The 23,551-nt window shown below is 35.6% G+C and overlaps 2 protein-coding genes across 2 annotated transcripts in view; one reads left to right on the forward strand and one right to left on the reverse strand.

Annotated features, from left to right (window-relative positions):
- The window catches only part of LOC114385356 (anaphase-promoting complex subunit 1-like), a 33,767-nt gene extending 14,918 nt beyond the window's left edge, over positions 1-18,849 (forward strand). The window contains exons 13-37 of the mRNA XM_028345403.1: positions 718-801; positions 2,220-2,312; positions 2,419-2,478; positions 2,590-2,688; positions 6,331-6,471; positions 7,240-7,320; positions 8,491-8,562; positions 8,726-8,797; positions 9,371-9,464; positions 9,540-9,619; positions 9,706-9,759; positions 9,880-9,957; positions 10,075-10,196; positions 10,288-10,448; positions 10,727-10,803; positions 10,882-10,995; positions 11,083-11,184; positions 11,711-11,851; positions 11,946-12,119; positions 12,337-12,400; positions 12,499-12,638; positions 12,720-12,877; positions 16,704-16,782; positions 17,512-17,610; positions 18,105-18,849. Of these exons, the coding sequence (XP_028201204.1) occupies positions 718-801; positions 2,220-2,312; positions 2,419-2,478; positions 2,590-2,688; positions 6,331-6,471; positions 7,240-7,320; positions 8,491-8,562; positions 8,726-8,797; positions 9,371-9,464; positions 9,540-9,619; positions 9,706-9,759; positions 9,880-9,957; positions 10,075-10,196; positions 10,288-10,448; positions 10,727-10,803; positions 10,882-10,995; positions 11,083-11,184; positions 11,711-11,851; positions 11,946-12,119; positions 12,337-12,400; positions 12,499-12,638; positions 12,720-12,877; positions 16,704-16,782; positions 17,512-17,610; positions 18,105-18,482 (2,817 nt within the window). The 3' untranslated portion in view covers positions 18,483-18,849. The remainder of the gene's footprint in view (positions 1-717; positions 802-2,219; positions 2,313-2,418; positions 2,479-2,589; positions 2,689-6,330; positions 6,472-7,239; positions 7,321-8,490; positions 8,563-8,725; positions 8,798-9,370; positions 9,465-9,539; positions 9,620-9,705; positions 9,760-9,879; positions 9,958-10,074; positions 10,197-10,287; positions 10,449-10,726; positions 10,804-10,881; positions 10,996-11,082; positions 11,185-11,710; positions 11,852-11,945; positions 12,120-12,336; positions 12,401-12,498; positions 12,639-12,719; positions 12,878-16,703; positions 16,783-17,511; positions 17,611-18,104) is intronic.
- A 456-nt stretch (positions 18,850-19,305) lies between these two features.
- Positions 19,306-22,947, reverse strand: LOC114385358 (protein ESKIMO 1-like). Its single transcript, XM_028345404.1, has 5 exons — positions 22,205-22,947; positions 21,920-22,091; positions 21,011-21,216; positions 20,746-20,904; positions 19,306-19,995 (listed from the first exon to the last, which is right to left on the reverse strand). The coding sequence occupies exons 1-5, from the start codon at positions 22,858-22,860 to the stop codon at positions 19,647-19,649; spliced, it is 1,542 nt and encodes a 513-aa protein (XP_028201205.1). The 5' UTR covers positions 22,861-22,947; the 3' UTR covers positions 19,306-19,646.
- Between the last annotated feature and the right edge of the window lie 604 nt (positions 22,948-23,551).

Below are 23,551 nucleotides of genomic sequence, written 5' to 3' on the forward strand. Positions count from 1 at the left end.
CCTGTTGTGATCTGATGGTATGAGGCACTTCACTTAAGACTGATTTGATTATCATTCCTTGATATATATTTTCAATCCCTGTTGTGGCTTGTCTATAGATCATATAAAAGGTTATGGTTTTTGCCCATCAATGTATTTGCAATAAGAATATAATATTCTGATTTATTAATAATAGCGTTTTATAGGCACATAATCTTTGATTTAGAGGAAACATAATATCCTATAATTATATATAATTAATGTAATTAACCTATATAAACACGCATCCACAATGTACTCTGATACTCTGTTTTCAGTCAATTATTACTCCATTTCTTCTATTTTAACAGCTACTAGTGAGTCCAGAGGATTTTTTTTTCACCTGTCTTCAACAACAAAAATTGATAGGAGAGAAGAGTGCTATATGGTACTTGTTAATGTCAAGCTTTTATGCATATAACATCAACTGCTTTATAGTCTTAGAAATATGAAATTTTTTATACTGTTATTCCTTACTTGATGGGACATTTCTGAACCTGCAATGTTACTATGCCTCGATGGAGAATTCTTACAGGATCATTCTCTACAGTCTATCAGTACATGTATTTTATCTTTACTGATATCTTGAGATGTTTCACTAGTCCACTGGAAATTGATGTATGTTATGTGTTGATGCAGAAGTTACTTACAAAGTTATTTCTTTCTTATCTGAATCATGGCTCTGGCTACTTTTACTAGGTTAGACGCCTTTTGTGCTCTTCAAGGCCTGTGGCAATTCAAACATCTGTTAACCATAGTGCTTCTGATCAGGACCTCCAGCAGGTATGTGTTGCCATGGTATTTGTTTTATTTGTGATTGTCAACAGTTTTGTTTATAATTTGATTATTCAAGCATCTGATAATATACTCATTGGTGTTATTCTTAGCAAGGCTGATCCTGCCACCCTCCTTTGGTAAAAATTCTTATATACACCCAATGCAATGATCCCGATCTTGGTGACTATGACATACATGTAACTTGGAAATTAGATCTTCTGTTTTGCTCTGTCATATTAACTTTAAGTGGAATTCTTGGCATTGTGTAACATGCCTGATTTATGTAAAAAATATCTCCCCATTATAAGATGTTCATCACACACATGTGGAAGCAATTCATTATTTTTCAGGGGACACTTTAGCTATCCTACATATAATTGGGCTTTTCATACATTTCTTTGGTCACATAATGTGGTTGTTTGTTCCCTTGATTTCTTCGTTTATTTTGTCATAAATTTGTATTTCTTCCGAGTTTTAATGTTCAGTTGATTTTTGTTATTATCATCGTATTGAGGTTAAGTTATGGTTTTTATATTAGAACACTATTTGATTTAATTATTAAGGTAACGTAAAAATAATTACTTATGAATGTTAAAAATAAAATATTTTGATTCAACTAGTATGGTATATATAACTAAAGTAAAATGTTTATTTTTTGACCCTTTTTACCTTTTCTCCCTTTTGAATGATTTTTTATTAAAAAAGTAAATCTAGATTGTTATGAATTGATGTTTTTTACGTTAGTAATCATTTATAATTGTTACAGCAGCTAAATTAAATCAATACCAAACTAAAGAAACCTAAGAAATTTGTAATTTGCATATTGTACACGACTTGTCTTATTGTACTTATACGGGAAAGGTTTCCTTGAGTTGGTAATCATCCTAATTGTGGGCTATGTTTTAATTCTTCCATGTTTGTATTTGTTTTCTCATTTAATATTTTTTTTCTCTCCTACCAAATTCTATTCTTGAAAAAGATGGCCAAGTTTGTTTTAATTATCTGCTGCACATTGCTTCCTGTTTGTGATTTATATTCTCTTATTTATAAGACATTGTTGACTAAATTATGCTTATTAAGAAAAATAGTTAATTTAGGTATTGACATTAAATTTGTCTCTAATTATAATATTTTTTTAAATTTGCCCTTAACATTATTGGGAGTCTATTCATCTTCTCCAATCTTCATAGGAGGGAGAAAGTGACAATTCAAAGTAGCATTTAATTTTAGAATAATATAAATAAGTAAAAGAATAATTAATGCACAAGAGAGATGAAATGAAGTCTTGTAATAAGGGACAAAAAAATTTGTTGACTATGTCTTATAAATGGGGATGGAGGGAGTATTTCTCAAGTTGAAAGGGTGTACTTTTTTTTAATATATATAAATCTGCCTTTGATACATTTCTTTTATTTTTTATGAAGGCTCAATTGTGGCACCTTGCACAAAGGACCACTTCACTTCCTGTTGGACGTGGGGCATTTACCCTTGCAACCATATATACACTCTTAACTGAGGTGCTCTTTACGTTTAACTTTTTTATATTCCTACTTGCCTTCACTGAGAATTTTTAAATTACTTTGGGAAATATACTCTTTATGATTGAAATTGTACAATTTTTAGGCTTTTAGTGTTCCAAAGCTCGTACTAGCTGGTCGGTTGCCAGCCCAACAGAATGCTACTGTAAGTAGATATCATATTATTGATTATATCTGTAATGCCTGTTTTGGCTTGTGAAACTATTTTTACTAGTTGTTGTATTTGTTGACTTGAGTCATGTTTGTTTATTCACAGGTTAATCTTGATCCAAACATCAGGAACATACAAGAACTCAGGTCGTGGCCTGAGTTTCATAATGCTGTTGCTGCTGGACTTAGACTAGCCCCTCTCCAGGTTTAACATTAATCCTTAAGTTACATAGTTTTGAATGGTTTAAACATGTTTCTGCTAGGAAATTATTTTATTTTTTTTATAAGAAAGAAATTTATTAAGATAGGAAAGAAATATACAAAAGAGGATAAGAAATCTTCAAGGTTTAAAGATTATACAACCTACAATAAATAAATAAATTAAGAAACATGCAACACAACTTGCCAATTTCTCTTGAGATCTAACATGGACACTCCTAACTCCCCTAAAATGACTATTAGATATTGTAGATATATTTGATTATAGTAATTAGGCAATTGTTGGATATTGTTAGATATCCTTAATTATCGTAATTAGACAATGAAAATTTCTCTTAACGGCTTCAATGAGCTTCTGCCCCTTGCTGACACCCCAGACCAAGAACTTGAAAAGCGGAAGACCTTTTTCATGTTATTGACCTTATATGGGTTGCTTGCGTAGTATTCTTCTATGAGAAATGCTATACCCTCTGCCAGAAACCAGCCAGAAGATATTCTGACGCAATAAAAAATTGACACCTGTCTGTAATTTTACTATTAAATATTCATTTAATTTAACATTTAAAATGTAAGTTCTTTCCAGAATTACCCTTCCTCACGTGATCACACCCTTGTTCACCCCAGACTTTTGCACGCATGTACAATAGATCTGAGAGGTGTGGGGCCCTTGACGTAGACACGCATGTTGATAACGATTACTGACAAAGCATCTCCGGCAAGGCGAATGTCCCAGACTCAACTTCCCTGAGGCACCAAGGCTGGTGGTTGGCAAATACAACCTTCTGCGGTTTGTGGTTGATGCTAAGCTTGATGGTATTTGTCAAAGCTCAGATGAAATGCAGAAACAAGGGAAGCCAAAGAAGGCGGTGAGGGTTAACCAAGAAGTCAAAGGTGGGTTCAGAGGAGGCTCCAAACCCGAACCTCTCTTCTGGCTACTGCAACTGCATTTTTTAAAATTGTAGTGCTGATACAATCATTGATTTAAGTGGCTCACAGCAACTATTAGGTGGGTCTTCATTGCCGTTGAGGTAGTTCAGGCAAGGAGAAAGCTTGTTTAGGCAAGAGCTATCTTGAGCACTTTCTCTTGGGATACATGTTAGTAGCACAAGAAATACGCACAATGCAGCAAAGTTCCCTCAGCAAAGCATGGTTTCCATTTTGTTTCGTAATGGTAATAGTCTATGCCCTTAGTGCCATTATGCCTAATAATTATGTGAGTGAAGAGTAACATGTTAACTAAAGAACAAGGAAATTTTTTTTGAAAATGATATGATATGCTAAAAAAACAAATGCAGCGTATTATGCTTGGAATAGAACCGAAGAAGACATAAAGCCAAATATATATATGAAAGTTGGACATACGTACAAGGTCATTTTAAGAAGAAATGTCAAATTCTAGAATTAAGATGCCACCAATTAAAATTTGTTATTAATGCTGAAGCTATAACTAAATGTACAAAAACTAAGCAAACAAGTTCTTTGAAGAGATGAGACAAATGGAGTAGTTCATCAGGACTAGGCCCCCAGCTGTTGAACCTCTCAGGGAAATAAGGATCGATGTATGCTCTATCACTGTTAAGAGAGCTGTGTCTTCAAACTTGATCAGCTAGATTCAGCTCTAAAAATGGTTCCAGTGGCAAAGTGAAGACCATGTGCTGTACAATACAATATGTATAGATAAATTCCACCCATCACTACCAAAATCTACTATAATGCAGTCAATTGAAAACACTAATGCCCTTTTTAGTTGCATTTACAATTTTAGTAACATAAATCAATTCTCTTTTGAACTTTATTTTTTTTAAAGGCCAAATAAAATATATTAAAAAGTGGTAAAAGGCACCAAATCACAAGCAGTGAAGTGGCACCCCCACTCATGATGGACAAGAACCTCCAAAGTATAAGTGTCTACGCATTGAACACCCAAAAAGGAAGTGTTTATGCAGATAGCTACCACAAATCCTAGTACTAAAACAGATTGCTCACCCACCAAAAGGAGCAAAACTAAATGCTTAATTCAACAAGTCCTTCAAATATACAATAGACCAACTATTTCCCAAACCAGCGCAGAACCATTCTCTTTTGAACTTCTACAAACAGAAACTATGGTGCTGTGTCTGATTGACCTGTAAATCGTCGCATATAGAATTTGTTATTAAACTGGTTCAAGACCTTCGAGCCCATCCTCCTCCTCGACGACCACTGCTTCACCGACAGCAACATGCTCATCCGTGTCAAAGGCGGCGAACACACCTCTGCCAGAACATCCTGAAGGTCCTCGTCGCCTTCTACCTGCTTAACGTTTTTCGACTAGCAGTCACATTCTCTGCCAGGTCGTGTGTGTAACAGTCTGGATCGTGTATGAAAGGGTAAATGTGGAAAGAGTGTAAATTTTAAAATGTTAAATTGAATGAATATTTTAATATGATGTTGATAGACACGTGTTGAATTTTTATGGTTCGGAGGCTCAGTCGGTCTATACTTGTTGAAGGAAATAGCATTTCTCTTCTACTATTCTTCCGTGATCTATTTCGTTGGAGAACTATAAAGTCCCACATCAGAAAAATAAAGACAAGAAAAGGTGTATATAAGTGTAGAAGGGTTAAGGCCTTTTAGGATTTGAGTTTGGGCCTAACTCAACTCTTATAACGAGCTGATAGGGTGAGGGTTTTGCCCCCTGCCCTCCACTTATGTTAAAGTATTTTGGGTATTTGATGTGTATGGACTATGGAGAGACAAACAAACATCTAGAATCCAAAATTCATTGATTAAGAAATTGAAAGGAAGAAAAAATATTAACTAATGTTTTAAAGATTGAATGAGAAATTGAAAGGAAAAAATATTTTTAATATACAAGTTGTTGAGTCATAGGATATTATTTGTATAGGAGCTGTTTGGTGAGATCACAAGAAAAGACTATAATACCTTTTTTGTTGGCATTGTTTTCCTCACAATAGAATTAGGAAAAAAGAGTTTGTTTGGGTGTGGGGTTTTGGAGGGAAAGGAAAGGAGTACAATTTTTTTTTTTTTTATTTTTTAAAATTAAGAGAGCTGTGTAATATTTATAAAAAAAGATTATGATGTCATTTATGATATTTATTAGAATTGAGAAATGAAAAATTTGCCCTGCCTACCCTTCCCTTTACCTCCAAAACCCAACTCCCAGACACACCCAATGGGAAGGGGTAATTGTTCTTTTTCACTTTTTGTGTTGTGCAACCTGAAACTTTGGTTTTTAATTGTGTCAAGTCGTGTGATCCATCATCCATGTAGTTGACCTCACCTAGTAGGATAAATCTTTGTTGTTGTTTAGTGGTATTTCAGTGTTTTATGTTGACCCTTGGGCTTCTTTTTGTCCAGATCTTGGACTATTTTAAAAATTAACAAAGTACTTTTTTGGTGCCTTCCTGTCCCTTTCTTTTAGCAAAACAAGCAGATCTTTAATGGAGTCTGTCAGAAATTAGACACGCATACTAAAAACTCAAGAGGCATTGTATTGTTTTAAAGCAATATTTCACTCTCAACTCTGTTGTTACTGAACCAGCTTTGGGTGGGAGTATTTGTTATTGTGGCTTGCATAATTGTATGGTTGCATATTTCTGAAAATTGCATATAATTCCTTTTGCAGGGAAGAATGTCAAGAACATGGGTTTTGTATAACAAACCTGAGGAGCCAAATTCTGTTCATGCTGGACTTCTACTTGCACTAGGATTGCATGGATATCTGCGTGTATTAGCTGTTACTGACATCTACCAGTATTTTTCTCAGGTTTAATTCCCTAATGCTCCCCTAGCACTCCATTTATTCTAATGTTGATGATTTATTGTTACAAAACAGAAACAATTAATCTTAAATTTCTGTTGAAAATAATATATTTCATACTTCATAGCATATATTATTTGTTGCTGCCACTCTAAGCTCAATCTTTAAATTTTTGGCACTTCAAAAAATTATTTAGCTTTTGTATAGTTTCCTTTCTAGTCAGGCTGCATCTAGTTAGAGGTTGAAAGCTCCCAAAATTAGGGTATTTGTTGCCTAGTTATCAAGCGTTGTAGTGTTGCATCGTGGTTGCCCCTCACTATAGGAACTGCATTGCAGAGTGTTTGTGTCTCATCTGTTGTGCCTACAATGCAATTGCAGGTATTGCAGCAACTATGCTGTTTTTTTTTTTTTTGGGGGGGGGGGGGGGGGGGCTCTTAAGTTGGTAAGGTGCAAGTAGACAATTATAGTCACTGAAGGAAAATAGACACAGTGTTGATTGTAGAGTTCTCAGTTTTTTTTAAACTGAAATATTCTCGTGAGAGTGATTGGAGTCAGAATGAAGTTCAATGAACTAAAACGTGAATTCTCAAATGGTAGAGTCAATACACTGTTTGGTTTTAAGGGCCCGATTGTCACCACAAAATGGTTGATGCCATATAATTCATTTAATTTCAATTAACTTGGGGACAATTTGTCTATCTTTCCTTTATATGTTATATTCTTATCTTTCAGCTTTTCCATTGACATCAAATTATTTTCCCTACATATGTTTAGGAACATGAAAGTACTACTGTGGGATTAATGCTTGGCCTTGCAGCTTCTTATGGAGGCACCATGCATCCAGCTATATCAAAGGTATTATCAAGCACAATTTTTCTGGTGGAATTGTTGCAGATCTCTGCCCTCAGATACTAGATCATAGTTGAAGTGCAACATAAAATATCTTATTGATTGCATTGTTTTTTCTTGACCATGAAGGCACTTGCCATTTTATTGCAAAAACACATAATTTAATCTAATGGAACTAAATCTGAGGCATCTCAAGCTGGAGTATAATAGAAAACACTCATTCTTGTCATGGTTTCCATGAAAATTAAATCTGGGATGCGCCTAGTTCAATTGTTTTCCATGAGCACAAGGAAATGATAATATTTTAATTTGAGTGTGGTGAAATAAAATAAGTCTTCTTAATTGTATATTTTTACTTAGAACTAATTTGTTGATGAGTGACTATCAAGTTTCTTAAAATTAATTGAATTCAAGGATGTGGTTCTGTTAATGGGATTGACTTTAGGAATCAAATGAGGGGTGTAATTGGATTGAGTTGGCTTTCTTTTCTAATTGTTCTAGGCTAACAATTTAGATTAAACTCCCTCCCTCCCTTACAATGTATACTGTTAATTTTTGCAAACATGATCCCTGTCTCGATAAATTTCTTCTTTTATCAAAGACAAGGAAACAAAATAATCGATTCTGTGTTTTTTTTTTTTTTGGGGGGGGGGGGAGTATTATAGAAATCATTTGATTCACAATTTGAATGGTGTGAATTGATGACCCAGCCGCTCCTTTGATACAAACCAGAGAGTGAACCAAAGCATGTCGGAATTGTCACCTGAATTGTCAGACTTGTGTGCCAGACAAATGCAGGTGGTCCAATAACAGCACCCCCTCATGCTTAGGAATAGATAGACAAGAAAATATGGGTGACCCAAATAATGAGTCGAGGATAGGTTCTGATATCATTTTAGAATTTGGATTTAGGGCCTTGGGTATCCCACTACTCGATGTGAGATCTCAAAAAATGCAATTTACAATTCACAATTTGAATCGTGATTTGATGACCTTGGTTTAGGGATTAACATTAACCTTTTTATAGAAGATTGTCTTTTATTTGTTTGTGCCCTTTAATGCATGAAATCAGTATCTTTATATTGCACAACTTCTTTGATAGCATGCATACGTACCCCTTATCTCATCCCTTCTGCCTGCTGTGTTGGGAGAACTGATAAAATTACTCACTTGCAGACACTTTATTTTCATATTCCTGTACGACATCCATCTTCCTATCCAGAGTTAGAGGTTCCAACCTTGCTCCAGGTATCTTTTATGTTTATTTTATTTGTTCACTTTGAATTAGCCCCTTTCACCCCTTCCCTCCTTTTCTGGTGCTTTCTAACATCAGAAGAAAAATTATAAAAGCCCAAAACTGGGGCTTTCACTTGCTTCATTTTATCTCATGAAGAAATTTATATTTTTTCAGTCAGCCGCTTTAATGTCTTTGGGGATTTTATATGAAGGTTCAGCTCACCCACAAACAATGCAGGTTTTATTGGTAAATATATTTCATGTCTTTGTCTGCTGTTTATCCAATGGTTGAACATATGCCCGAGTTATTTAATTCTTGCATGCCATCGAGATAATGTGAACATGAAGGTTGATTATGGTTGAACTAGTACTATTTATTGTGCTGAATTCTATTGCTTTCTTGGACCATTTAACCAGTTGGTATGATTTACAATATTGTTTCCTTTTTCCCCTTCCATTAAATGCAATTAGCTTGGAGTTTTGATAGATTTGTAATTCATTATCATTTGTGCACTTGCATGTTTAGGAATTGGTTTATCAAAGTTGTTTGCTTGCATGATAGTGTCTGTCAGGTATGTACAGATCCTATTGTCTGTATTTTGAACAAACCAGCCTCAGTACCAGTTCATAAATTTCTTTCATGATTCTTTTTTGTTTTGCATGGTACCTTTTCATTCTAAATAATAATACCTATGTCTTCCCTGGTTGATTAGGGTTTGCAGGATTTCCATATTTACTAAATTGTTTGTCGCCTGTGTTTCTGTTAATTTAATTTCTTCCTTTAACTGGTCTTCCCCTACATCTATATGTAATTTTTCAGGGTGAAATTGGGTGCCGAAGTGGAGGTGATAATGTTCTTGAGCGAGAGGGTCATGCTGTTTCTGCAGGATTTGCACTGGGTCTTGTTGCATTGGGTATGAATGCTTAAATAATAGGTTTTGGATTTTGGTTTTGTGGTTCTTTGTCTAACCAAAATATGTTGCCTGAAGGACGGGGAGAAGATGCACTTGGTTTCATTGACACATTTGTGAATCGTCTGTTTCTCTACATTGGTGAAAAAGTACACAATGTAATGGGGTTCACATTCTTCTGTCATTTCTTTCCTTGTTGATAATGTTTATAATTTTATATAATGCTCAAGTACTTTTGCATCAGGAAAGATCTCATTTTTCGACAGTCTCAATGGATGAAAGTCGTGGTTCTGCACAGGTTTAGAGAATTCAATTAGTATTTTTTTTCCGTGATGAAATAAAAGAGAAATAAAATCGTATGAGACATTTTAGTTGAGACTTTCTTTTGCATAACTAATTTAAATATTTGTACTTGTAGATGATGGATGGGACAACAGTCAATGTTGATGTCACTGCACCTGGAGCCATCATTGCCATTGCTTTGATGTTTATGAAGGTTCTTCGAATGAACTCACTCTACAATAAGTAGTAATGGCAACAAGAAGTCTGTTTATCTGCTGCAATTTAATTTGTTTTCTACCTTTTATAACTTTGGTCTTTATTCTTTTGACAGACAGAATCTGAGGCTATTGTGTCTAGGCTCTCAATTCCCAATACATGTTTTGATTTACAATATGTGAGGCCTGACTTTATAATGCTTAGAGTCATTGCTCGAAATTTAATAATGTGGAACAGGTTTGTCCTGGTTTCTTTAAGTTATTGCAACAATCTACTTGGATCTGTTTGTCACCCTTCTGATCCATGCTTCCTGCATATTTTTTTGTAGGGTTCACCCCTCAAAAAATTGGGTTTGGTCTCAAATTCCTGAGATTGTCAGATGTTCTGTAGAAGGGATTGGAGTTGATGACAATAATATTGAAGATATGGATGCTGAGGCTTTTATACAGGCCTATGTTAATATAATAGCTGGAGCTTGTATATCACTTGGTAAAATGTTCTCTAGTCTTTGCATTCATTTTATGATAAATTTAACAGAGTGCATGTATGTTGATATTATCTAAATTCTTTATATGAAAAGGTAACCATATCATAACCCTGAGTGAAATTATTTAAATCCTCATTGCTACTATTGTCCTTGATGATATTTTCTTAAATAAGGTTCCTTCTATCTTTTTTTATATTTTATATTTTTTTATTTTTACAACTCAGTGGTTGTGGTACTGTTTAGTCTTTGTCTTGAAACTTATTCTTCTTAACCTTGTCAGGAATGGTGTTTGCTGGCACAAGAAATGAAAATGCACAGGAATTACTTTATGAATTTGTTATTTACTTTCTTAACGAGGTCAGTCCTGAATTACGCTGCCTAACTCCCCCATGCATGTGAAGTGGTAGGTTTAGATGGTTTATTTTTATCTTGCAGATGAAGCCTGTTTCTCCTACATGTGGAAAGGTTTTCCCAAAGGGACTGTCTCGCTACATCGATCGGGGCACATTGGAAACATGCCTTCACCTTATTGTTCTTTCTCTATCTGTGGTACCTGCTTCCTCCTTCTGTCCATCGTCAATTAATTATAGATTAAGATCATGACTAAAATTCTATGGTTAAACTTCTGCATACCAGGTTATGGCTGGGTCTGGACATTTACAGACCTTTCGGTTGTTGAGATTCCTAAGGAGCAGAAATTGTGCAGATGGGCAGTCAAGTTATGGTATTCAGATGGCAGTAAGTTCTGCAAGTTGTCTTTTGGTTTTTTAATTTTCATTTTTTTTAAAGAATAAAATCTTGATATATATGAGAGGCTGGCTTTGGAACTTGAATTTCCAGGGGGTTGGGGATTGAACTTCCCTACCTTAAGTGGCCGGAGGTGGCTTGGTACCATTATGCTAAGCAACTAATGATCTTCAAAATGTCTTTTTATCTCATGTCCACAAGTTTTGTGCGTATATTATGCAAATATGTTTGTGTTTAGCAGTTGGGCTTTAGATAAAAGAATCAGTGAAAAATTATCTTCAATCAGAGGACTTTTGGTGATTCAGATATCTTGTATTATGATAGTAATATCAAAGAATCAGTTTGAAATTCATATATTCCTGTACCTAATTTGGTAAAACAAATTTTATTTACATCATTACATGATCTATATTCATGCAACATCTTGTATATGCTAATTTTTATTTTTTTCACATGAGTTTGGTAATTAGCCTTCTTCAGTCTCCGTTATTTTTGTTTTATAAACCTGCTGTCTTAGGTAAGCTTAGCTACTGGTTTCTTGTTTCTTGGTGGTGGAATGAGAACATTTTCAACAAACAACCATTCCATTGCTGCTTTGCTAATTACTCTATATCCACGCTTGCCGACTGGTCCAAATGATAACAGATGCCACCTTCAGGTATTTCAGATTGATGGAGTTACTTGTGGATAAAGGCTTAAATGATTATTAGTTTACTATTGAAAATTAAGTTCTGAAAAAAGTGTTTTTGCAGGCATTTCGCCATCTCTATGTCCTTGCAACAGAGGCGCGATGGATTCAGACAGTTGATGTTGACACGGGTCTGCCTGTTTATGCTCCTCTTGAGGTCACAGTCAGAGAAACTGAGCATTATGCAGAATCCAGCTTTTGCGAGGTCACCCCTTGCCTTCTGCCAGAACGATCAATTGTAAGTCTGAGTGTTTGGATGGTCTCTATGAATGAAATCTGTGGGATACTTTGATTTGTCTTGTTCAATTTATCTTTTTTTGGTTCACAATTCTCCTGTTCGGTTTGAATTAACTTCTATTTGATAGCTTTTGGAGTTGTATATTTCTTATTGTTGAAGCAAAAAAAAGCATCTGTAACCTTGTAGGACTAATTTGTATTGGCATTGATGGTTACAGTTGAAAAGAATACGTGTTTGTGGGCCTCGCTACTGGCCTCAAGTAATAGACTTTACCCCAGAAGGTAAACATAAACTATTATGCTGTGATCTTATACTGATATGAGGTTTTTAGAATCATATACTTTTTAAATGAGTAACCCCAATTATGCATTTATAACAGATAAACCTTGGTGGAATTTTGGAGACAAGAATAATCCATTTAATTCTGGTATTCTTTTCATCAAAAGAAAGGTTGGAGCTTGTTCATATGTTGATGATCCCATTGGGTGCCAGTCACTGCTGTCACGGGCAATGCACAAGGTTGAAATTACGTAGTGTATGATACTGCTACACATGTTTATACAGATATTAAAACCCACTTTATTTGTTTGCTTGATCTAGGTGTTTGGCCTGACAAGTTTGAAAGCATCTGATACAATCACGGACATTTGTAGTGGATCTGGTTCAATCACAGTTGATCAGTTGGTTGGTACCTTCTCATCTGATCCTAGTTTGATTGCTTTTGCACAACTCTGCTGTGACCCCTCTTGGTATAATAGGTAAGCTCATATTTCTAGATTGTTTTGGCATCCATGTTCTGTTTGATTATGTTTTTACTGTTTCATTCTACTTGTCTGATTTATGAAATGTTTCTTAAATCTTTTGATGAATAACTGATCAGATGCTATTTAATGAATAGTTAACAGTTTAAGTTTTATCTGACTTGCACAAAGGGAACAAATCCAAGTAATACTTTCATATACATAGTGGAATCATATCTGGCTTTAGATTTTTATTTATTTTGTAAAGATGGGAAAACTCTGATTGCTCATCCGTAACAGTGGTTATTCTGCTATTTACTATCCTTTTTTTTTTGGGGGGGGGGGTTGAGCTGAACACGATGTGGAAAAGCTGAGAAAGGGGCATCACGCACCCATTCTTCCAAAATCCTTGATAATGAAAATGTCTGGAAAAAAATTCCAAGGGCTTGCAAGTTTCATTCACTGCTACTTTGACATCTAAACTGTGGATAAGGACCATATATAATTCAAATTAACATGTGCCGTAAGATATTTATCTCTAGAAAAATGCCATGGCAATGTTTTTGGACAGCTAGTTACCAAGATCTATCCACATTCATTTGTGGGCCTGCAACAGATCTCCCATTTAACTCAATGAATTATGTTATTATCCCCAGCACCTGCACAAAATTTATCATAATCCTCTATCCGATGAGCTACACCTCTGGGAATATAGAGGCATAATTAGTCTTGGTCAACTTATTCTTCAAACCTGAAATACCATTTATCAAATTAATATTCAAATTGGAGACTACCTCAAACTTCCAAGATATAGAGGCATAAACTTTATTGGTCAGATCAGATCATCTTAGCCAAGTATTGTGATTGAATGGACTGTACAGGAGCCGCATTTGTTATCAATAGTTTCACACAATTACAATATGTTGCATGCTGAAAGTAACCTGGAGGGAAAGGTCACTTTCATCCATCTTTTCATCATAATCAGCTAGACATGCCTGATTGAGGGCTTTCCTTCAAAAAGGTTTTCTTTTCTTTTTCTTTTTTGGGTTCTTTAACCATTTACATTTACATTTTGTTATTCCCAAGATTTATATTGAAGATCATGGACTGTGGGTCCAGCAACCAGAGGAGGTGAAGAAAGGAGCTGTGAACTTTTTCCTCAACAGATTTTCTGAGCAGAATCCCTCTAGGCCTACCCTTGATGGAGTTCACTTCCCCTCTCTTGATCAAAGGCAGAGGGAGGAGTTGATTTTAGCTTTCTCAGACCAAGAACTCAAGGAAGCTGTGTGGAGTTGTGGTGGAGATAAGTCCCCTGGGCCAGACGGCTTTAATTTCAATTTTATTAAGGAATTCTGGGGTGTGCTGAAACCAGAGTTCAGAAGATTTGTGGATGAGTTCCATGTCAATGGTAGTTTCCCTAGAGGCAGCAATGCCTCCTTCTTGGCTTTAATCCCTAAAGTTAACCACCCTCAGTCCCTAAATGATTATAGACCAATATCTTTGATAGGCTGCATGTATAAAATAATAGCTAAGCTTTTAGCAAACAGGTTGAGACATGTCATACCTGTCTTAATTGATGAAAGACAAACAGCTTTCATTAAAGACAGACATATTCTTCATGGCACTTTGATTCTTAATGAGGTGGTTGAGGAAGCTTGTAGGAGGAAGAAACCAGCCATGATTTTCAAGGTGGATTTTGAGAAGGCTTATGACACAGTCTCATGGTCTTTTCTGGACTACATGCTGCATAGATTGGGCTTTTGTCATAAATGGAGAAAGTGGATTTCAGCTTGTCTTCACTCAGCAACAATTTCGATCCTTATTAATGGCAGCCCTACAAAGGAGTTTACCCCTTCTAGAGGCTTGAGACAAGGGGACCCCCTAGCTCCCCTACTCTTTAACATAGTTGGGGAAGGCATCACAGGCCTTATGAGGGAAGCAGTCCGGAAGAATCTCTATAGCAGCTACAAGGTTGGTATGAAAAATGAGCCCACAAACATTCTGCAGTATGCAGATGATACTGTTTTTGTGGGTGAGGCTTCATGGGACAATGTCTTGGTGTTGAAGGCTATGCTAAGAGGCTATGAGCTGGTCTCGGGCTTGAAGATTAACTATGCTAAGAGTCAATTTGGTGTTATAGGGGGTGCTGTTACTTGGACCAATGAAGCAGCCCAAACCCTGAATTGTAGACAATTGGAAACCCCATTCACCTACTTGGGTATTCCAATTGGGGCTAAACCTTCCAGCAGTGTTGTGTGGGAGCCTTTGATTAAAAAATGTGAGTCTAAATTATCTAAGTGGGCCCAGAAAAACATATCAATGGGAGGAAAGATAACTTTAATCAATTCTGTCCTCAATGCTGCACCAATATATTTACTATCCTTCTTCAAGATCCCACAAAGGGTAGTAAGTAAACTGATAGCCTTGCAAAGGAATTTTCTATGGGGGGGGGACCAAGACCATAGGAAAATTTCTTGGGTAAAATGGGAGACCGTTTGCCTGCCCAAGTCTGAAGGGGGTCTAGGGATTAAAGACATCTCTAAATTAAATATAGCCTTGCTGGGGAAATGGATTTGGGCCCTAGCTTCTGATTTGCAACAACCTTGGGTCAGGATTATCAACTCCAAGTATGGAGGATGGACTGATTTTCAGTCAGCTCGTGTTCAAGGAGGGCATTCATGCTGGTGGAGGGACCTCAGAAAGCTATATCACCAAGCTGATCAAAACATGTTTCAACAATGCTTGAGTTGGAAGGTTGGGAGTGGAGATAAAATCAGCTTCTGGAAAGATAAGTGGTTAGGGGAAGGTCCTACTCTACAACAGAAATACTCTCAGCTGTTTATAATTAATAGACAGCAATCTGACCTTATTTCAAGGATGGGAAATTTCTCTCAACATACTTGGAGGTGGGACCTGAAATGGAGGAGGAACCTGTTTGACCATGAAAGTGATCTAGCTGTCAACTTTATGGAAGAAATCAGCTCTATTCATATCCAGAGGCATGTTAAGGACAGCATGATTTGGAAAGCTGATCCTAGTGGTGTCTATTCCACAAGGTCAGCATACAAATTCTTGATAACCCCCTCTATTCCAGCCTCGGATCCGAGATCCTCAACATTATTATGGAAACTGAAGATTTCCTCAAAAGTGGCAGTTTTCACTTGGAGGCTTCTTAAAGACAGGCTACCTACTAGAGCTAATCTCATAAGAAGAAATGTGATCATCCAGGACATTGTTTGTCCCCTCTGTGGTCTACATCAGGAGGAGGTGGGTCATTTATTTTTTAATTGTAAGAGGATAATAGGCCTGTGGTGGGAGTCGATGACATGGGTTCAGGTTCAGGGACCTCTTCCAGTTTCTCCAGTGGATCACTTTCTGCAATTCTGCGATGGATTTGGAGCTCTCATAAACCACAGTTCATGGTGTGTTTGGTGGGTTGCTCTGACCAGTACCATATGGCAGCATAGGAATCTCCTCATTTTCCATGAAAAACCTTTCGAACCATCTAAAGTTATGGAAGATGCTTTGTTCCTAGCTTGGTCCTGGTTAAAAGCTAGAAAGAAAGGATTTAACACTAGTTTTAACCAATGGTATTCTAATATTCCAGTCTCCTTTGGTTAATTCGAGTGGGTTAGCCTTTTAGATGGGTTAGCTTGGGTTTTTGGAGGGCAGCACCAGAGGTGCTTTGTATCATCAATTTCCAGTACCACTTGTACTGTTTTTGACTATATTAATACATATATATTATTTGCCTTCCAAAAAAAAAAAAAGTATAACTAATTATGCAGATCTGATGTTGTAAAGACGGTTCAATATCTAAATAAATTAATAAAAATGCTTGCAGATCTGATGTTGATTTCAAGGAATTCTGCTTGCAAGTATTATTTGAGTGTGTGACCAAGGATAGACCAGCTCTGTTACAGGTAATGTGCTTAGAAGGTTAATTTGTATTTCCTAAATTCAATAAACAATGATGACCCAATCTAAAAACTTCAATACTGGCTGTGTTTCCATGTTGGCCATACATGTGGCATTTCAAACAAATTGCTTATCCATAAGTAAATATTCAAGCAGTCAATAATCTCTTCTGTTTTAGATTCCACGACGGTAATCTCGTGTACTAAATTACTAGTTATTACAGTATAAATTATGAAATGCCATGGATTATGAGCATGATCTACATGATATAAAAATTTGAAATGAATTGTTTATGAGAGGCTTGATTCTTATAAGTATTTGTGTAAATAAATTATTAGTGTATTAAGTAAGTTTTACTTTGTGATTCAGTTAGGGCAGCTGTTAGAACAGTTATGGTTCAGTTAGGAAAGCTATGGTTTGTTATTTCTGTTAGTTTGTTAGAAGCTGTTATTTCTGTTAGAGCAGTAACTAACTTTGGTTAGTTAACTGCCTTAGTCAGGTTATGTGTAATCATATCTGTTCTCTCTATAAATAGAGAAACAGAATCAGTTTGTAACCAACCTTTCAATTCTGAATAAACATAATATCTTCCAGCTTTCTTCTTTTCTCTCTCAAACTCTATGATAAATGAAGTTTGGTCTAATGTCTATGCTTGCTGTAAACCATAATGAGAGTTTGCATTTTTTATTATTGGAAAATTCTGATATTATTTAATTGATGGCTCTATTATGCAGGTATATTTGTCATTATACACAACTGTTGAATCGATGGCTGAACAAGTTACTAACGGTGCCATTGTTTTTGGTGACTCACTCTCTATATCTGGTTTTAAGGTAGTTTTATGCTTAATCTTGATAATTGCACTTTCTTTTCAAGTAATAAGCTTTCTCTAAACTGGATTTTATGATTAAAGCAGAGGTCTTTTAGGCATACTTTATCATATAGGGTTCCCTGGCAAAGACTGTGCTGATATCATTCATCGCAATTAAACTACAGTTATTGTTTTTCCCTAGGGCTAGGCTGAGTTAGATTATACTCATTCTTTTGAAATCTAATTGTGATTTTTCTTCAAATCAAATAAATCTTGCTCCTTTAAAGTTTTTAAAGCATCTGCATCAGGTTGAGTCTTGATGAAATTGTAAGGTTGTTTGCTTGTGTTTGTGATGTATCAGTCATGGTTGAGTCATAATTCCTCTCTAGTCCACTAAGTAAGGTAGCATAAAATTGACCCACTCCAGGCCCTCATAATGGGCGGAGTCTCATTCACTAGGTCACTAGCCCACCCCTTATGAGTATGTGACTTGATGCTAATTGTATCTGCTTGCAGCTTGCTCTAACATATATTGAGGCATTGATGACTGGAAAATTATCCGCTCCAAAAGGAGGAATTGTGCAATCATCATTTGTTGGTTCACTTCGGAAGCAGGTAGAGGAGCTCCTAAATTGTTCCCAGGAATTGAAGGATGATTTTCATAACTATTTGAAATTGGGAAAATGGCCTGATGGAGAATCCCAAGATAAACGTTCAATACTTCTTTCTTGGTTCCTTCAGTGGTTTGATGTACCATCTTCATCTGCAATTAGGACAGCTGTTGATAGAGTCAAACCTAAGCTTATGTCGTCATCTTCAGTTCCCTTCTTGCGTCTGTTTTTTCCAAGAACTCACATTCATGTGATCAGCGAGATAGATAGATGTTTGTCATGATTGTATATCAGCAGTAATCTTTTGATTTTGCAAATACTAATGTATAGCAGTGTTCACATCTCTGTAGCTGCGAAAGCATTTTTGCTCATACAAGTTTATCCCTTTGCATATTTTCTTGTTCCACAAACCAAATTGGCATTGAGACTTGAGAGCATGTCCCTGGAAACCAAGTACGCATGTGTATATACAGCTGAACTCTTGTTTACCAGTTTGTATAGCCATGCATGCGTCCATGGAACTGCTTGAGCGAGTACAAGCAAGTCGTGATGATTCTGATGAACACTAACTGTATCTATGGCTGGTACAAACAAGTCGACTTTTTCATGTTTCTTATATATCAATTTTGGTATCATTGCATTTTCAACTATTGAATTTTGCATCCAAACTTTACACGTCATTCAATAGCCAGTGATATACTAATATTAATTCATAGGTGCTTGTTAACATTTCAAGAATTGTAGAATTACCTTTATTTTTTAATAGCAACTATTACACAATTTCTAAATAATAAATTGTTTTTTTATGTAATTGTAGAATTATTTCCTTAAAAAATTATAAACAAAAGGGTTGTAGATATGATTTCATTTATTCTGGTGTGGATGGTAGGGAAGCTTTTATTTCTGGGTTTTAATAGGATTCCTTAGGAGTGTTGTTCTATCTACTACTATCTAAATATAATGAAGTTATTAAGCAGGTTTTGATTTGGTCTAAATTAGACGCAATATTTATAATCGAAGTTATCTTGCTTTCCACGTGTACAAACGTACGATCATAATACGTAACTATTTAGAAACTAAAAGATGAAACAATTATTCTATGAAAGTAAGCTAAACAAAACGTTCGTGCTTTATTTTTTCTTCATTCAAGGAGAAAGGATTCATTGTACATTTAAGGATCTTGCTGTGCTTCCGTACTTGCTAATTTGGCTTAACAAAGAAACGTGAGGAAAAAAAGGGAAAAAAATGCCCAATTCCTAAAATGAAAAAAAAAGCCAATAAAAAGTGACTAAATTAAAAAAAAAAAAAAACTGAAACAAATGCTTGAAGCATTCAATTGAAAAAGGAGCATTTTTCATAAGTAAAAGGAGAAATAATAACAATTAAGGAAAGAGGGAAAAGGGAATAGAAGTGTGTGTGAAGATATCTATAGGTTGTTTGTTGTAGGTCAAGATTGAGAGATGATCTGTGTATAGAGAAACTCATTCCAAGTATCAGGTAATCCTGGTAAGCACCAATGAATGCAATCAGCATAAGTAGTAGGATCAGCTTGTTGTTCTGGAGTTAGCATTTTTCCTTGGCGTATGGTGTAGACAGAAGTGTGTGCATCTTTTCTCAACTCTGACAAAGAAGTGATGTTAATGAAGTACACTGACACCTTCATTGACTGGATCACATTGTTGACAATTGCAAAAAGGCGACGATCTGTTCCCACATCTAATGGGGTTGACATGTTGAGAATCGGGGTGGTTTCCTTAGCACATTTTATACCATCTGGGTTGTTCCAATCCTCACTCCTACAAAATCATATGGTTAAATGTTAATGTTGAATTCAAAGTGTGTTCAAAAGTATTTTTAGTTTGTTAGGTACACATGGTAAGTTGGTAACTATAAACTTTGTAAAAAAGAAAAAAAAATGTGGTAAAGGGTCACCAACTTGACAATCAAAAGTGAAAACTCCAATCATGTTAATTAGTTTACCCTGGATATGGTCCCACCTAATGGCATAGCAAATATGTTGTAGTTTCACACTAATTTGTTCATGGATGATTGCAAGTGGGTTAAACTATTTGGTGTCAACTAACCATAGGAATGGATTAGTAGGTAAGTTTTTCAAAATAACAAAAGGATGTTCCAAGTTACCAAATATGAACCCAAACATTTTAAAACTAAATTATTGATAAATAACATGTATTTATGTGATGTTGATAGATCATTTTCACCTCATTCACTAGTGAAAAATGATGTTAAAGGAAAAAAAATAGTGTGTAACAAATCAGATTAATTAGATACAATTTTTATTTTTGTCGTACATGAATATTTTTGAAAAACAATTCATCTATATCATTAAAGATATTTAAAAAATTTATATTAATTATGACGTAACACTTAAAGACAAGTTGAGATTTAAATTTTATTGTATCTGAATGTTTTTATTTATATGACGCATTGTGTCTATGCCACTATTCGTATTATGAAATCAATATTCGTTGATTATTCAAAAATGAAAAGGCATAAATTAAGATGTATAGTCATTAATTAATTACTTGATATGAAGAGGGGACGTGCTGCTGAAGAAAACTTTAGTTCGATTTGAGTCAATGTTGTCATCTACCCATTTTGACCATGTCTTGAGGACTCTCCCATATGCTATTGGGCGAGGAACCTCATCGTACGCTGTGGAACCTTCATCAAATGATCCTCGTCTATTGCATCACACCCAAAAATTACAAAAACTCATGAATTTGCTTGAAAATCACGAAACCTTAAAGAAAGGAAAGACATTAATGGGAGAGTTAATCATGTGCTTACAAGACTTTCATAGAGAAAGTGTTCATCCACCATATGTAGGTGTTAAAGATCAAGTAGTCCACATCCTTCCAATTCATTCCATGCTTTTCTATTGATTCAGGCATGATTATACGGTTCAATATGCTGTGCATGTTTGGATCATCTGAATTTGACTCCACGAGGAAAGGTGCCCAATAGAATTCCACGGTGGTAACGTGCTCTGGCTCCTACACAAACATAACCAGCAAGTACTTAACAGGAGTGCATCCTAAGCGATATTAGTAATTGAATACTCCCTACACAGCGTGTCCATTCTTAACTACCAAGAGATTGGCACAATCTTCTAAAGCCAGAACTTTCAGACAAAGGCCAAACAAGTTGGTAACTTGGTATTTAAAAAAACCCATATTTGTTTATCAAATTCAGTGGCCCACCACCATCATACTCAAAATGATTTTTTTTTTTTTATAGGAATCAATGACAATGTCAAAATATTTAAAATAAGTTACGCATCTCGTTCAATTAACTAAATTAGACTTCCTTCACAATGATTCTAGTTTCAGCTTTACATCGACTCTAGCCCAAAAAGGTAAAAAATAATTAAGATAAAACAGTACTTTACCAATCTATTACGATGTTATGCTTGTGGTTAATCATTTTGGCGAATTCATTATGATTTTGGATTGGTACAAATAGACTGGTATGTATGAGAAATTATTACCAAGTTCAAACTACTATAATTTGAATCATTCTTCATTCACGTGACATGAAATTGAGTTTTATTAATTATTTTTGTAAATTGAAAAATTCAACTACTATATGTAACATAAAAATTGATTAAAACCATTGACACGGTCCTAAATCATGTTATAGTTTTCAGGCATATACCCCTGCTTGGACAAGAGAAAAAGGAGAAAGTCAATTACAAACCTCGATTTTGAAGATGGCAAGAGAACCAGTCTTGTACCAGGTCTTGTTATATGAAGGAACCGCAGAATTCACCATACAAACCATGGATTCCCACTGGTTCCTATTCAGTGAATCTCCAACAAACATAAGCCTCTTCCCTCTAATCTTCTGAAACAAAAGCTTCGGTTTGAACCTTAACAAGATCACAAAAACACAACCAATAAGAAACAAATCTACTAAAAAAACACAAACTAAGAAGATAGAGAAATAAAAAAAAAAGGAAACTAAAAAAACAAAAATTCATACTTTGGCAGAGAACAATCTCTTGGCTTCCACTTCCAATTCTGATACAAAGAATCAGGTCGTCCATTCTTCATGCATGTCACTTGCGAAGTGAGAAACTCACACTTGTCTTCTTTGTACAAAGGGTGTGTCACGTTATCCAAAACCCACTCCCCAGTGAACAAGTCACAATCTTCTGGTGGCAACTCAACTTTCTCATCTTCTTCTTCTTCTTCCACCTCTTCCTCTTCCTCCGCACGTGGCATTTCAATCTTCTTCTCTTTCTCCACAACAGTTTTCAAATCAACACGCTCATCAGAATCCTCATCCTCAGCACCACTCTTCTCTAGCTGAGCCCTTGAAGTACTCTTAGAAATTTTCACTGTGACACTGTCTTCCACGTCCTTCTTCTCACTCTCCCTTTGAACAACAACAACATTGTCTTCTTGAACAGAATCAACATGTTTATTAGGTTCTCCTCCTTCTTGTGTTTCATGCGCTTTGGGACTCGAGAATGGGAACTCGGCAATGGACTTAACATCCTCGTTGTACATGAAGAGCCCAAAGAGGAAGATGGAGAACACCACCACGAAGATGGAGAGGTTGTTGTTCTTGCGACCCTTCATTGCCCCCATTTCTGAGGTGGTGAATAGAGGAGTTTTTCTTCGAAGAGGCTGCATGGGGGGGAAAAGAAGAAAAAAAAGAAGAAGAAGAAAGAGGAAATGATATCTGAATAATAATAATAATAATAATCTCTGAGAAAAGAAGAAGCAAAGAGAGGTAGAAATATAGGGATCACTGCAACGAGAGACATTGAAATTAATTCAAGTAGTAGTTTTAGGTTGGGTTTGTTCGTTTAATTAAGGTTTGGTGAAATGGTCTTGTCTTTCAAGAGGTTATTGGTGGAGGGAAAGTTGTATTTCTCAATTCTCAAGCTAGGGAACTATCTATCTATTGATCTATTTTTTATTTATTTTATTTTATTTGTTGTGATTTTGGTTCCTTTGTGAGGCATTAGTAACCACTTTCAACATCTTCTTAATTCTTGTGTCTGGGACAATACGTGATCTCAAAGCCTTCAAACAAAGTTGGTAGCAGTCTCAGTCAGGTGAAGGGGTGGTGGTGGTTTTGTGAGGCTCTTAGGTGGACACAATGTTGCTGTCTTTCAGTTTTCACTCTTGAGATTGCAAGGTAACTTTAATTGATGGTGAGAGAGTTTTGTTGAGTTTGAGAACCACCCTCCAACGGTAGAGTGTAGATTCAACATGTTAATAAGTCAACTAATTTAAAATGACAAAAAAAAAAAGAAGAAAAAAAATACTAGTATTTTGGTCATGAATCCCATAGATCACCGGTGTCCTTAATTTATTA

The sequence above is a fragment of the Glycine soja genome, chromosome 14 (genome assembly GCF_004193775.1).
Source record: "Glycine soja cultivar W05 chromosome 14, ASM419377v2, whole genome shotgun sequence".
NCBI lineage: Eukaryota > Viridiplantae > Streptophyta > Magnoliopsida > Fabales > Fabaceae > Glycine > Glycine soja.